Source organism: Podarcis melisellensis, assembly GCF_964234715.1.
Source record: "Podarcis melisellensis genome assembly, chromosome: 1".
Taxonomy (NCBI): Eukaryota; Metazoa; Chordata; class Lepidosauria; order Squamata; family Lacertidae; genus Podarcis; species Podarcis melisellensis.
In genome coordinates this window covers 80,629,397-80,641,895 of record NC_138528.1, presented here as the reverse complement: position 1 = coordinate 80,641,895, position 12,499 = coordinate 80,629,397, and the positions used below count along the sequence as shown (strand labels likewise).

At 43.5% G+C, this 12,499-nt stretch overlaps 1 protein-coding gene across 4 annotated transcripts in view; it reads left to right on the top strand.

The window, feature by feature from the left end:
* Nucleotides 1-5,894: 5,894 nt before the first annotated feature.
* STX3 (syntaxin 3) overlaps nucleotides 5,895-12,499 on the top strand; it is a 38,415-nt gene continuing 31,810 nt past the window's right edge. For 3 of the 4 annotated variants that reach the window (XM_081907049.1, XM_081907048.1, XM_081907045.1), the window contains exon 1: nucleotides 5,895-6,270. In XM_081907049.1, the coding sequence (XP_081763175.1) occupies nucleotides 6,241-6,270 (30 nt within the window). In that variant the 5' untranslated portion in view covers nucleotides 5,895-6,240. The remainder of the gene's footprint in view (nucleotides 6,271-12,499) is intronic. The other variant, XM_081907046.1, reaches the window with a different exon arrangement.

The window sequence follows — 12,499 nt, the reverse complement described above, 5'->3', positions numbered from 1 at the left end:
AGTCTATTGACCATTTTATCACCTTTCGGATAAATCCAGCAGGTGGAGCTTTTCATGATATGCAGATACAACGATGAGGGGAAACTTCACCTACTGAATATATCTTCTTATGAATTTTCAAAAGGTGGTGTTTGATAGTGGCTATAAACATGAGCTGGGGAGACTATTGTTAAAATCTCACCTTAATAGCAAACATTAGGTAGCCCCAGGAAGCCTCCAGACCGCATGTTCATTATGAGAACTCTGGCATGCCTGACAAGATTGTCATAAAGATTACTGAGATTTTGGGCAAAAAGGATTCTGAAATCTCTAAAAAAAATGCAGTATACATGTTTCCTATTAATACTCTTACAAAAGGCTACAGGGAAGATGGCAATATCACTGCTAAAATGATCAGCAGTGAAATAGTTAGCATCACAGACAACTAAAATGGCATCTTTACTCAAAAGTTATACAAAGTATTTGTCAGCCAGCGATGGAATGTTGAGCTTCTGGATTCCACGATTCTTTCTTGTCTCTGTGAAAGGAGTGCCATTCTAACACAATGGCTCTCTTCTTTATACAAACTTTATAGACTTCCAAGGATTCTATATGGCTTCTTTTCTTAAAAGCTAGGTCGGTACTCCCTCATCCTGGTTGAAAATCTAAGAGATTGTGAAATACAAACGAGGAAATGTTTGTTCAAAGAATTCAGAACACAATGTGCTTCAAATAAAATTCTCTTCAAACATAGAAAACTTTTCAACAATGCAGGCCATTATTTTAATGGTGAGATTGATAGCTTTAATCAATCAGTCCTTGAAGTGAGCACATCTTTGAGCCCATCTGGTCATCCCACACAATGACCTCAAAAAGAATAGTTTCCTTACTACTGGTGACTTTTACTCAAGGAAGGGTTAATTGTGTAAGAGAGTGAAGTAGCCCATAAATGTTAACTATTTGTTGTCTGGCAACAGGGATTGCCAGCTGAAAGCGTGTGAATATGCCTCTCAAAGTGCATTTGCCTGTCATCTCGACCAAATTTTAATCAAGGTGTGGTTAAAAAGAATGGCCTCATAAGAATGATTTGATCCCTAATTACACCACTGTCCATTTCTGCTGTAAGGAATAGGAATATCAGTGTGGGAAGTTCCAAGGAGGCTCTCAGCCTCAAATGGGAAGTTACCAGACAGGATGTTATGCAGAAATTCTGTACTGGGTTGCTATTTATAGTCTTATCCGCAAGAAGCAATTTATGTTCCCGCTTAGCCATGCAAAAGCTCCATGACGTGTATCCTTATTATCCCCATTTTACAGGAAAAGTACAGTACCGAACCTTTAGAATGTACCTTGCAGACATTTGGACCCAAGTTTCCCAAGTTTGTTGACATCTTTACACTGGCCATAGTGTGGCAACTTCTAGATGTTTCTGGAATAGAACTTGCATCAAATCCACTGGGCAAGGGATATTGGTTATAATATTGAAATGGCTGCGTGGGAAAAGTTGTGGAATGTAGATTTAAAATTCACAGCATGTTTTACAGCAGTCATAGGCAAACTCGGCCCTCCAGATGTTTTGGGACTACAATTCTCATAATCCCTGACCATAGGTCTTGTTAGCTAGGGATCATGGGAGTTGTAGTCCCAAAACATCTGGAGCGCCAAGTTTGCCTGTGCCTGTTTTACAGCATGTGACACATTGAAAGAAAACTTTATGAGTATTTAACTCCAAGTAGAATTGCAAAAATGTGAAAATCAAAATCAAATTCATGTTGGAAGTGTAAAGAAAAGGAAGGTAATTTCTATCATATGTGGTGGTCCTGTAAAAGAACAAAAGTTTTCTGGGAAATGATTTATAATGAATTGAAGAAAATGTTTAAGATAACCTGACTTGTAAAAAGAAACCAAGAGGGGGGAATTATTAAAGAAAGGGGAAAATTTGTAGAATATCTGAAAAGTTCTGTCATGCAAGTAAGTTCATTAGTAGGATTAATTTAAAACAAGCGATTAAAAATATTACTAAAATAAAAGGAAAAAGAACTTAAAAATGGAGTAAATTGGAATATGCAGTCTTAAAAATCTATAGTAGAAAAGGAACCACAAGGGGGGGAGAAGTAAAATATGGAATTGTATTCAAAATTTGTGTTTGCAAGGTGTGTATTTGTTATATTGTAAAAACTAGAAAATAACATTTATACATATATAAAAGAACTCGCATCAGCCCCTGCCAACCTGGCTAATTCTCATGAATGATAGGAGAGGCAGTCCAGCAACATTTGGAAGCCCTGCAGTCCTGCACTGCTTACCCCTTGTTTACAGTATCCATAAGTATGCCTCCGCCCTCCCTACTGCTGGAGAGCGTTGTTCACACTGCTTGTTTTATTTCATATACAGTGGTACCTCAGGTTACAGATGCTTCAGGTTACAGACACCGCTAACCCAGAAATATTACCTCAGGTTAAGAACTTTGCTTCAGGATGAGAACAGAAATCGTGCAGTGGCGGCACAGCAACAGCAGGAGGCCCCATTAGCTAAAGTGGTGCTTTAGGTTAAGAACAGTTTCAGGTTAAGAACAGACCTCCAGAACGAATTAAGTTCTTAATCCAAGGTACCACTGTACTGCCATTTACATATTCTTTTCTGCGACTTATGGCACAGTATGGCTTCATTAGAGAAGAACAATCTACCAGGTGCAAACCCCATTGCCTGTATTCTTTTATCTTTCTGCATTTCCCCCAGATCAATACAACTCTGTTCCATCCCACCTTTTCTGTGAATGGGGATCAGCACAAAATGCTTATGTGATTATCTCCATTTACACCTAAGCTAAAACTTAAATCTTGTCAGGTCGACCCTGTGTCTACCAAATCACATATTAAAAAATGAAACTGCTTTTCAGAGGTATCTGCATAGGAATCTTGATGCCTGATTTCTACATAGTTATTTCGCATCATCTAATTATAGTAATTTGCACGTTTCCTGAAACTTGTAAGCGTCCTGATTTTTTATCAAGGCCTCAAGGCAAATTATTTGCATACTGTGTAATTGTTTGTCTAAGAATTTTCAGCTTTCTAACAATTTCCCCAGCCTGGCAGTCCCAACAGAGTTTAATTTTGCAGTGTGGAGGATGGGTGAGTGAATATTGAATTTTGTAGCAGTAGATTTGCAGCAGTGCAATAGCAACATTTCACAGGATTATAATGATCTCAGCAGAGGAATAGACTTTAAGGAACACTGGTCTGCACCTGGACCTTATCTGCTAGCATCTCTGTGCATTGTGATTACCACCAAGGCAAGTTTACATGATCTGTTGTATTACAATAACAAGGATTCTTCTCCCTTGCCTCTATTTTAGTTTATACACTTAAAAGGCTGAAAAAAGCCAAAATGTATTATATCTCATTTCTCTACCAAAGAGCGCCATTTCATTATTACAGCAACCCTGTAAGGCAGGGAATGCGAAAGATTAGTGTGTTGTGGAAGGCAAACCAGAGAGGCTTCTGACTTGTATTTCCAAGTCCAATACTCCCTTTAACTGGGAGTGGGCCTCCAACTTCCACTATCCCTGACCACTGTCCTTGCAGGCTGGGACTGATGGGAGATGGAATTGGAGGATGTTTGGAGTGCCACAAGTTTGCCACTCTGCCTTCAACGACCCCATCGATTCTCCCCTGCTATTCTTTACGCCTGGACTGGAGCTCTCTTTCCAAAAGTGCCTTATACCCATCAACGCATGTGAAACAAAACAAACGTTGCTGCCGCATTTTTGCACCCTTTTCTTCTTCTTCCTCTGGTCTCAGTCCTTTTGGACAGCTAGCTCTACAACGGGGTTTCCCAAACATGGGTCTCCAGCTATTTTTGGACTACAGTTCCCATCATCCCTGAACACTGGTCCTGCTAGCTAGGGATGATGGGAGCCCCAAAACACCTGGAGACGCAAGTTTGGGAAACTCTGCTCTATCAGGAAGGGCCCTTCTTATGCTACTTTGGTAAAATAAAATAAAAACCGGAGAAAGCAAACAGCAGTCGAGAAGACTTTTGCTGAACGATCTCCCAGCCGAAGCCATGCATTTTTTTACACTTCCCTTAGAAGCAAATCCCGGTTCCTGGGGAATAGTGAGGAAACCTATAAGCTCCCTGAAACAGGCTCGACTGAGAAAACCAAATCTGTCATTAGAGCACGAGATTCTTAATCTCAGGGTTGTGGGTTCAAACTCTGCGTTGGACAAAAGATCCCTGCATTGCAGGGGGTGGACTAGATGACCCAACTACAGTTCTATTGTTCTAAGAAAATGAGGGTGCACCTCCATAGGCACATACCTCCACATGTGGTGGGAATGCCCCAAAATCCAACTATTCTGGACAGCAATCATACAAAAAATATGCAAAATAGCTAAGCAAGTATTAGACATCACCCCAGAACTGGCCCTACTAAATATCTTCCAAGATAATAATGCCCACTCACATCATAAAGAGCTCATAACCCACCTACTCTCAGCAGTCAGAAACATCATAGCCAGACACTGGAGAGACCTGTCAGGAGTAAGCATGGACCAATGGTACCAAGTAGTATGGGAAACAGCCTTATTAGAAAAACTAACCAATAAACTGAAACTGACATGGGGACAAATAGAAGAAGACGCCTTCACCCCGGTATGGCTCCCCTTTATCACATACACAGCCCAACAAGACAACAACAAGAATCCACCAACAGCATATGAATCAATATGGTTAACCTTATTCAAAAATGCCCACCCCACCCCCCACTCACACATGAAAACAAAGTTGACCACAGCCAATCACAAACAACCACACCCTAGGCCAAATCCAACCTCTCTCGCCACCAAAAGAACACAAGCTAATAGTAAGATGCTGACACAAAACCCCACACATACATTAAGTAGAATAGAAGCATCTCCACCCCACCCCCACTCACCATGGCCCCCTCCACCTCTTTCCCCCTTTTCTTCCTAATGTAACACTAATGTCTCAACAAATTATTATTATTAAGTTATTTATACCCCGCCCATCTGGCTGGATTTCCCCAGCCACTCTGGGCGGCTTCTAACAAAACATTAAAATACAATAATTCATCAAATATTAAAAGCTTTCCTAAACAGGGCTGCCTTCAGATGTCTTCTAAAAGTCAGATAGTTGTTTATTTCCATGACATCTGGTGGGAGGGTGTTCCACAGGGCAGGCGCCACTACCGAGAAGGCCCTCTGCCTGGTTCCCTGTAACTTGGCTTCTCACAGTGAGGGAACCACCAGAAGGCCATTGGAGCTGGACCTCAGTGTCCGGGCAGAATGATGGGGGAGGAGACGCTCCTTCAGATATACTGGACTGAGGCCGTTTAGGGCTTTAAAGGTCAGCACCAACACTTTGAATTGTGCTCGGAAACATACTGGGAGCCAATGTAGGTCTTTCAAGACTGGTGTTATATGGTCTCGGCGGCCGCTCCCAGTCCCCAGTCTATTGCCGCATTCTGGATTAGTTGCAGTTTCCGAGTCACCTTCAAAGGTAGCCCCACGTAGAGTGCATTGCAGTAGTCCAAGCGGGAGATAACCAGAGCATGCACCACTCTGGAGAGACAGCCTGCAGGCAAGTAGGGTCCATTGCTGTCAACTTTCCCCTTTTTTTAAGGGAAATCCCCTTATTCCGAATAGGATTCCTCGCAAGAAAAGGGGAAAGTTGACAGCTATGGTAGGGTCTCAGTTGCGTACCAAATGAAACTGATATGGAGAAAATGTCACTTGAAAAAAGAGACATTGCACATCCTTTTGTAAACCAAGAAATCTTTAATTAAAAATATGTGAAAAACAAAGAAAGGAGGGTGTGCGACGATGTCTCTTTAAGAGCGATTTCTGCCCAGGTAAAAGTGGGCGGCGCCTCTGCTCCCGTCCCCTCCCCTCTTGCCTCCCCTCCGCGTATGTCGCGGCGGATTAGCAGCTGCGGCCAGCTCAGCGCCTGAGGATCAGACACACACACGGGGGGCGGGGGAGAGACAGATTTAGCTTCGCGGGAGGAAGGGATGTGAGCGTGCGTGGTGTGTGTCCCTCCCAGCCTTTGCACGGATGAAACCCGCGCGTCCCTGCTAGCGATCGGGGCGAGGAGGAGGAGGAAGAGGAACCTTCCCTCTGGGCTGGGACTCCACTTCCTGGAGAAGCCCTCCTCCCCGTGCGGAGTTTCGGCGGGGATCCCGGCTTCACCTGGAGAGAGCAGCAGAAGGAGGAGGAGGAGCCACAGCAACACCTGTCCAAAATGAAGGACCGGCTGGAGCAACTGAAGTCGGTGAGTGAGGAGCCTCCTTTCCTTCTCCTCCTCGCAGGGTCCATTGAGCGCCGCCGAGCTTACTCCCGAGTAAACAGGGAGGGGATCGGGCTTCGGGAAGGTATTGGCAGCGGGAAAGGAAAGGGCGAAGCCCCACCAGGGGGGCTAAACCAAAGAGGCCAAGTCTATTTTGGAGATGGGGGGTCTGTATAGTGAGGGATCCTGTGTAGTGGGTACAGCGTTGGACTTTGACCCAGATTCAGATCCCCATTTGCCCATGAGACCCACTGGGTGACCTTGGACCAGTCACTGTTTTTAAGCCTAGCCTACCCCTCAGGGTTGTTGTGGGGATTAAAATGGAGAGAGGGGTTAGCCGGTTTGTGACCCTATAATAAATGATTGGTGGAGGAGCCGTATGTGCTTCCTTGAGTTCCTTGGAGGAAATGCAGGATATAAATGTAGCTCACCATAATATAATTCAGCTGCACCTGCTGTCCCACCCCTTGCTGGTTGTATTCCCCACAAGCAGAAGTAGGTTGAGTGGATCTGCTGTCCACACTGGGGGAGCAGAAGTGCTTAAACTTATTTTGAAGTAGAAATGAAGTTTTTCAAAAGTTGGGGGATGAGGTTTGGTGGGAAGAGAGGAGGCTTACAGTCCAATAGCAGCAGCAGGTTATAAGCTTTACCTGACAGAGGGACCAGAAAGGTGAATTTGCTTCCACCTGACAGCAGAAGCAAAGGGTTGTGAGACTAGGCACTGTTGTAAATGCTACACAGCAGCACATATGTTTATTGCAGCTTGCACAGGCTGCATTTGGGAGCTACAGCAACTGTCAAATCCTTGGCACATGTACTTGTAAGGTGGGGCAGTTGAATATGCATTTGTGTGTGCACAGTTTCGATGTCTGTGTTAAAAACAACAGAGCAATGTGAAAAGCTGGCTGGGAGGCAATGGGAAAGGAGTCGTTTCCTGAAGTTTGAAGAGAATTAATGGAGGGGCAGATTTGAGAAGATGATTCTTGGAAGGAGTTGGGGATCTCCTTTGCCTCACCTCCCCCCACATGTTGCATGAAGAAAACTGGAGTTAGTCACTTCCTCCTTTTGGTTTCCCTCCATGTGACACTCCTCTCTCTCTTTCCCCACCCATGCGCACAGACTTTCCACTAAAACATGTGCCCCAGGACATGGCTGTGCAAGATGTCTTAAAAGGGATCGGCACTTTGGGCTTTGGTACTAAATTCATATAACCTGAAACATAACCCTCAGGGACTTATAGCTGCTGTGGAGGAGCCCTTATTCGAAAAAGAGTGTTCATCCATTCATACTTTTGGGTCACTGTAGACAGAACATAATGCACATTCTCTCAGAACGTGACTTTTTCTTAGACAAGTAAGCCAGTTTCCTAAATTAACCTTTCAGCTGTATATACACAAAGCTAGCTTGCAATGAGAGTTTCGCTGCGATTCTCGTAAAGTGCACAATCCTTGCAGAGTCACTTGCACATGTGAAGGGGCTGCACATAGTGTGATCTTAACAAGGTGGGACCCTCAGCGCAGGTTAATTCCTCACAGATTTTATTGCCAGAAGGTGTTAACTAGTTCAATGTGTGCCAGGCTAAGTAAAGGCCTCCTTTCAAAGCTGATGGAAAGGCCTGGTTCAAAACCTGTTGTTTTCTCTTACACCATGTAAATGCCAATAATGAAAAGGGGCACGTTATGTTTGTGCTTGTTTTGGGTGCAGAGTTTGATTCTATTTCATCTCCCACTTTCCAGCGCAACAAGAGCTCTTTGCCTGTTGGGACTAACCGGTTGCCTAATTGTCGAGGAAGGATGCTGTGGAAATTGTGGCTGTGCCACCATGCCCCCTCTCCTTGCTCTTGCAGAGTTATGAAATGTAGAGCTTAGCCAGAAAGAAGGCTGGCAAGATGCCAAAAGTGGGCTAGTGACTAGTAGAGAGAGAGAGGTACTCAGCTCTGCCTGGAGAAACACTGCCAGTGCCCCTGAATTTGAAATGTACCAAGGGGCTGGCTGCTACAATTTGGTCATGAGAAAATGGTGTTTGCCCATATTCTACAAACTCGTGTCAGATTCATTTTTCATATTTATTTTAAGCCAGAAAAAGAGGTTTGAGGGATTGTGACAAGTTCAGTTGAAATATTGCCGAAGCTTGTAGTGCAAAAGTCATTCAACCACATAAATCTTCTGAGGGGTATATATACTGTGTCCCCCTTGAATGAGGAATAATTCCTAGATACATCTTGCCCATTTTTCTGTAAACTATTCCAATCTGGTGGAGGGAAGTAGCAAGTGGCACCAAAAGTTACTTTGTTTATTTATTGTTTCATAAAATTTATATATTGCTAGACTGTATACAATATATTGCTAGATTGTTTCATAAAATTTATATATTGCTAGACTGTAAGAAATAAAATAAAAAATACCTCAAAGTGGTTTACAAATAGGTTCTGCTTATGAGCAGGCAGTAATGATTTCACACTTCATATGACCTGGGATTGAGCTGTGGCCATGTGATTGGAGATAAGTGGCAGCAGACAGAACCGGGAAGAGAGAAACTCAGTCGGGAAGATAAGGCTGAGAATCCAGTGAGGGGGGTTATGGCAAGAGTCTTCAATGGGTGGGGCTGGTCCTAGCTTGGAACCTTTGTTATGCCTCCGATAAGAGAGAATATAGAACACTTATCTGGCTTATTTTTCCAGTTCAAGTGACACAGGTTAAATAGAAATGTCAAACAGATGAAGTCAAACTTCAGGTTTCACAGGCATACCTTGTTTTCTACACACACACACACACACACACACACACACACACACACAGACACCAACACTGTTGAGGGGTAGTAGCACTGCTGAGCTGAAATATCTGAACAACTTTGAAACTGAACTAGAACTTGTCTAATGCTAGAAACTAATACCAGGCTGCAGCATAAGGAAATGAGGGGCCTGTGGCCTTGTCATATCAGAAGAGATGTCACTACCCTTTTATGTTGCAAATTCCAGAACAATAACTATGCAAGTCTATTGTGGCAAAACCAATGAAGGGCGAGAGTCTTGGGATATCAGAAAGGATAACATGGCTACTGTTTTTGGTGGGTGCAAGTCCATGAGGTGTTACACTCAGAGGTGCAACAGAGTCATATATAATACAAATAAGGCAGCAGGGGGCAGGAATGGGACCTTGAGAGAGATTGCAAGCCTGTGGCATCTGTAAGTGAAGTTCAAACTGATACAAAATAGTCTATTACCAGTGGTAGTAATTGGTATGCTATTTCCCAACTCTGCTATGGTAATGTAATGTCCATAATGGGAGAAAAACCCACGGTCTTGAGGAAGACCTAAATCAGTGGAATCAAATTTGCTGATGAACCTTGGCGCATCAGTTTCATGCTGGTGCTTTCTGCTGTCTTCCTTTGTACCATTGTTTTCAAATAATGGTGACTTCTGGGTCAGTATCAAAATGTCCTGCAGTAAAATATTCCTCTGTTTTTGAGTTTTTAAATATATTGAGTTGTTTAATGCCAGGGTTGTGCCCATTCATTCTTTTGTGTAAATATGTCCTCTTCGTCCTGTGTAGACCATATAAAGGCATTATTGGCACTTGTTCCACCCTCCAGCATATTATGCCATCACCTACTAACAAAGCCCTTCTGCTGTGCCACAATAAATCTATTCCTGTATGAGGTGTCACGAGAGCCCTTGGAGGCTGCTCACTGTGATGTCCCCGCTTGTAAAATAGGAATAAAAATTGTATCAAGAGGGCAGTTCTCTGGATTGTGTGTGCTCTTCCTTAAGTTTTTTTTTTAAGTGCACTGAAGCAACCTGAGTTCTGTAACTTGCACAAATTATGCAAACTTGCACCTATTATCTCAGTTTGCATAATTTTTATGCTTTTGCGAGTCAAGGGGGAATGCAGTGAACTCTGCAATGTACTGACGCCCCATTCCCTGGCTGCTAATGGAACCTTTTCCTGGCTTTTGAAAACTTTACTGGACATTACACACACACACACACAATTTGTTACTTAAAGATGAAAAACAATCTTGTAAAAAAGAAAGGGGGAAAGCTGACATTGTCAGGATGCTGAATTATCTTCTTTTCTGTGTGTGAATGGAATTGGGGGAGATGACACAACCTTGACAGTAATCTCTGGATTTCCGGGAGTGTAGGTTTCTGTTCTTGGTCTGTGATTGCTCCAGGCTGGGAAGTAGCAATCCTATGAACCAGAGAGAACTGAGTTTTCATTCCTTACTTTAGAACAAAGGGGAATATGTTCCATAAGTGCCCCTTGCTTTAACTCGGAGAGAAGTGGTGATGAATGTTATGCTCTTTTTCTCTTTCATTGGAAGACAGGTTTTTAAAGGTGAACTTAAGCATCAACCAGTTTGTCAATAATACAATAGAAGAAATACTGCTATGATGACAGATCCCCCTTGAAAGGTGCCAGGTAGTCAGTAAGGAAAGGCTCTGTAATAGAAACTTCCTTTTTTATCAATGACACCATTATGGCTTTGGACTGGGGATAGCAGAATGAGCTGCAAAACTGCTTTTACTCTTCTCTCTGTGTTATGCTATATATAAAGAGACAGAAGATGCCTTTTCCCATCTGGGCCAGTCTATTAGACTTCTTACCTGCAGAGCTAGAGCTTTGAAGTGAGAGCTTTGTCAAGAAGTTGTGCTCCTGGGCCTCAGTTTCCATTGCCAATACTGGATGCGTGTGTGGTTATTAGGCTGTTAGAACAAAGTCAGATTTAATACATCTCTGACTGGTTGTCTTTCCTAATCCAGATATGCTCTGCCAGAGAACCGGATATTAAGTTTTGCTTTATTTTATTATTACATTTCTATACTAAAGCTCTTTTTGCCCCCACTCTAAAAACCAAGGGAGCTTCCTTAGCTCTGTCATGGTTTTCCCTGGAATGATATGTTCATTTCTGAGAGATAAGGCATTGTTTCCGATTTTCATTTGGAATCAAATGTTGCAGCAGCTGCTTCTTGTGCCTCTTTTCCTGCCATGTGTATGTTTTTAAATGAAAATCATTGTATGCTATGGCCCAGTTCTGAAAGAATGAAATGGCTTTCTTTATGGAGATCTGAGCAGTTGCTAGGGTCCTCACCCCCCCAAAAAAAAACCACCTCTCTTGTTTGTGTATATTGTGACCAAGTTGGGAAATATAGGCCTGCATTTGCTATATTCTAGTGTAAATCTAAGGTGGGTGTTTTGGAACTGGTGGGTCACAAAGGTTATATAATAATTTCCCTGTATTTTTTTAAGTGGAGGCATTCCTTTAAGGCCCACCTCTCCTTCGAAAGACCAATGTGACCTTGTCCCTAGGGAAGTGAGGTCTATGAGGTGAATCACCTGCGTTTCGCTTAACTAGAGCAGGGTTACTCTTCCTTGTTCCATGACTTTTGGGACAGTGTGGGCTGCCCCCTTCCCCATCTTTAAGGAAAGAGCCATGTTTCCCGCCTGTGAGAGAGACTTGGTTGTTTCTCTGCCCATGATTCAAAAGAAATGGGGGCAGGGCAAAGGGAGCAAAGGAGAGGGAGTGACAGGGATTTAGTCAGGATTATAAAGCCATCAGCCAGGGCCAGAGGAGATAAAACGCTTGGGAGAGAGAAGGGGATTAATTTTATTTTTATTCCTCAGCAGACTCAAGTCCCAAACGGACAGGGGGAGATCTTAACCGAGGGGAGGGGGAGCGTTTCCAGAGAACAGCTTGCAGATCCTTTTCCTGAAGGAAGAGCTCTTCCCAGGAGGCGGATGTGTTGAGGAGGGACTCTCAGCACGTAGGTTCTCCCTGTTAGAGACATAAGCCCTATTCAAGAGCTGTGCTCACAGGTAAAGCCGACATACCCAAGTGGGGGACAAGCCTCTGAATCTCGCCCTCCCCACCATTACCTTCCTGTTCATGGAGGGCAAAGGTCTCGAGTGGGATTTTAGCTACCTTCAACACCATACATAGCTTCCCCTCCCCACCCCCAAATTGTCAGAACTGTAGTTTACCCCTCACAAAGCTACAAATCCCCAAACCCTTAGCAAATGAGAGTTTCCAGGATTTTTCATGGGAAAGCCATGCACTTTGAATGTGCGGTGTGAATGTGACAGTAGTGTGCTGTATGACCAGGTTTCTGGGAAGTAGGGAAGGGCATCAGAGCTTTCACCTCCTCAAGTTGGAAGGTGACAAGTCCGGCAACAGGGAAGCAGAGCTTGGTGGGATCAATTTTACACCCAAG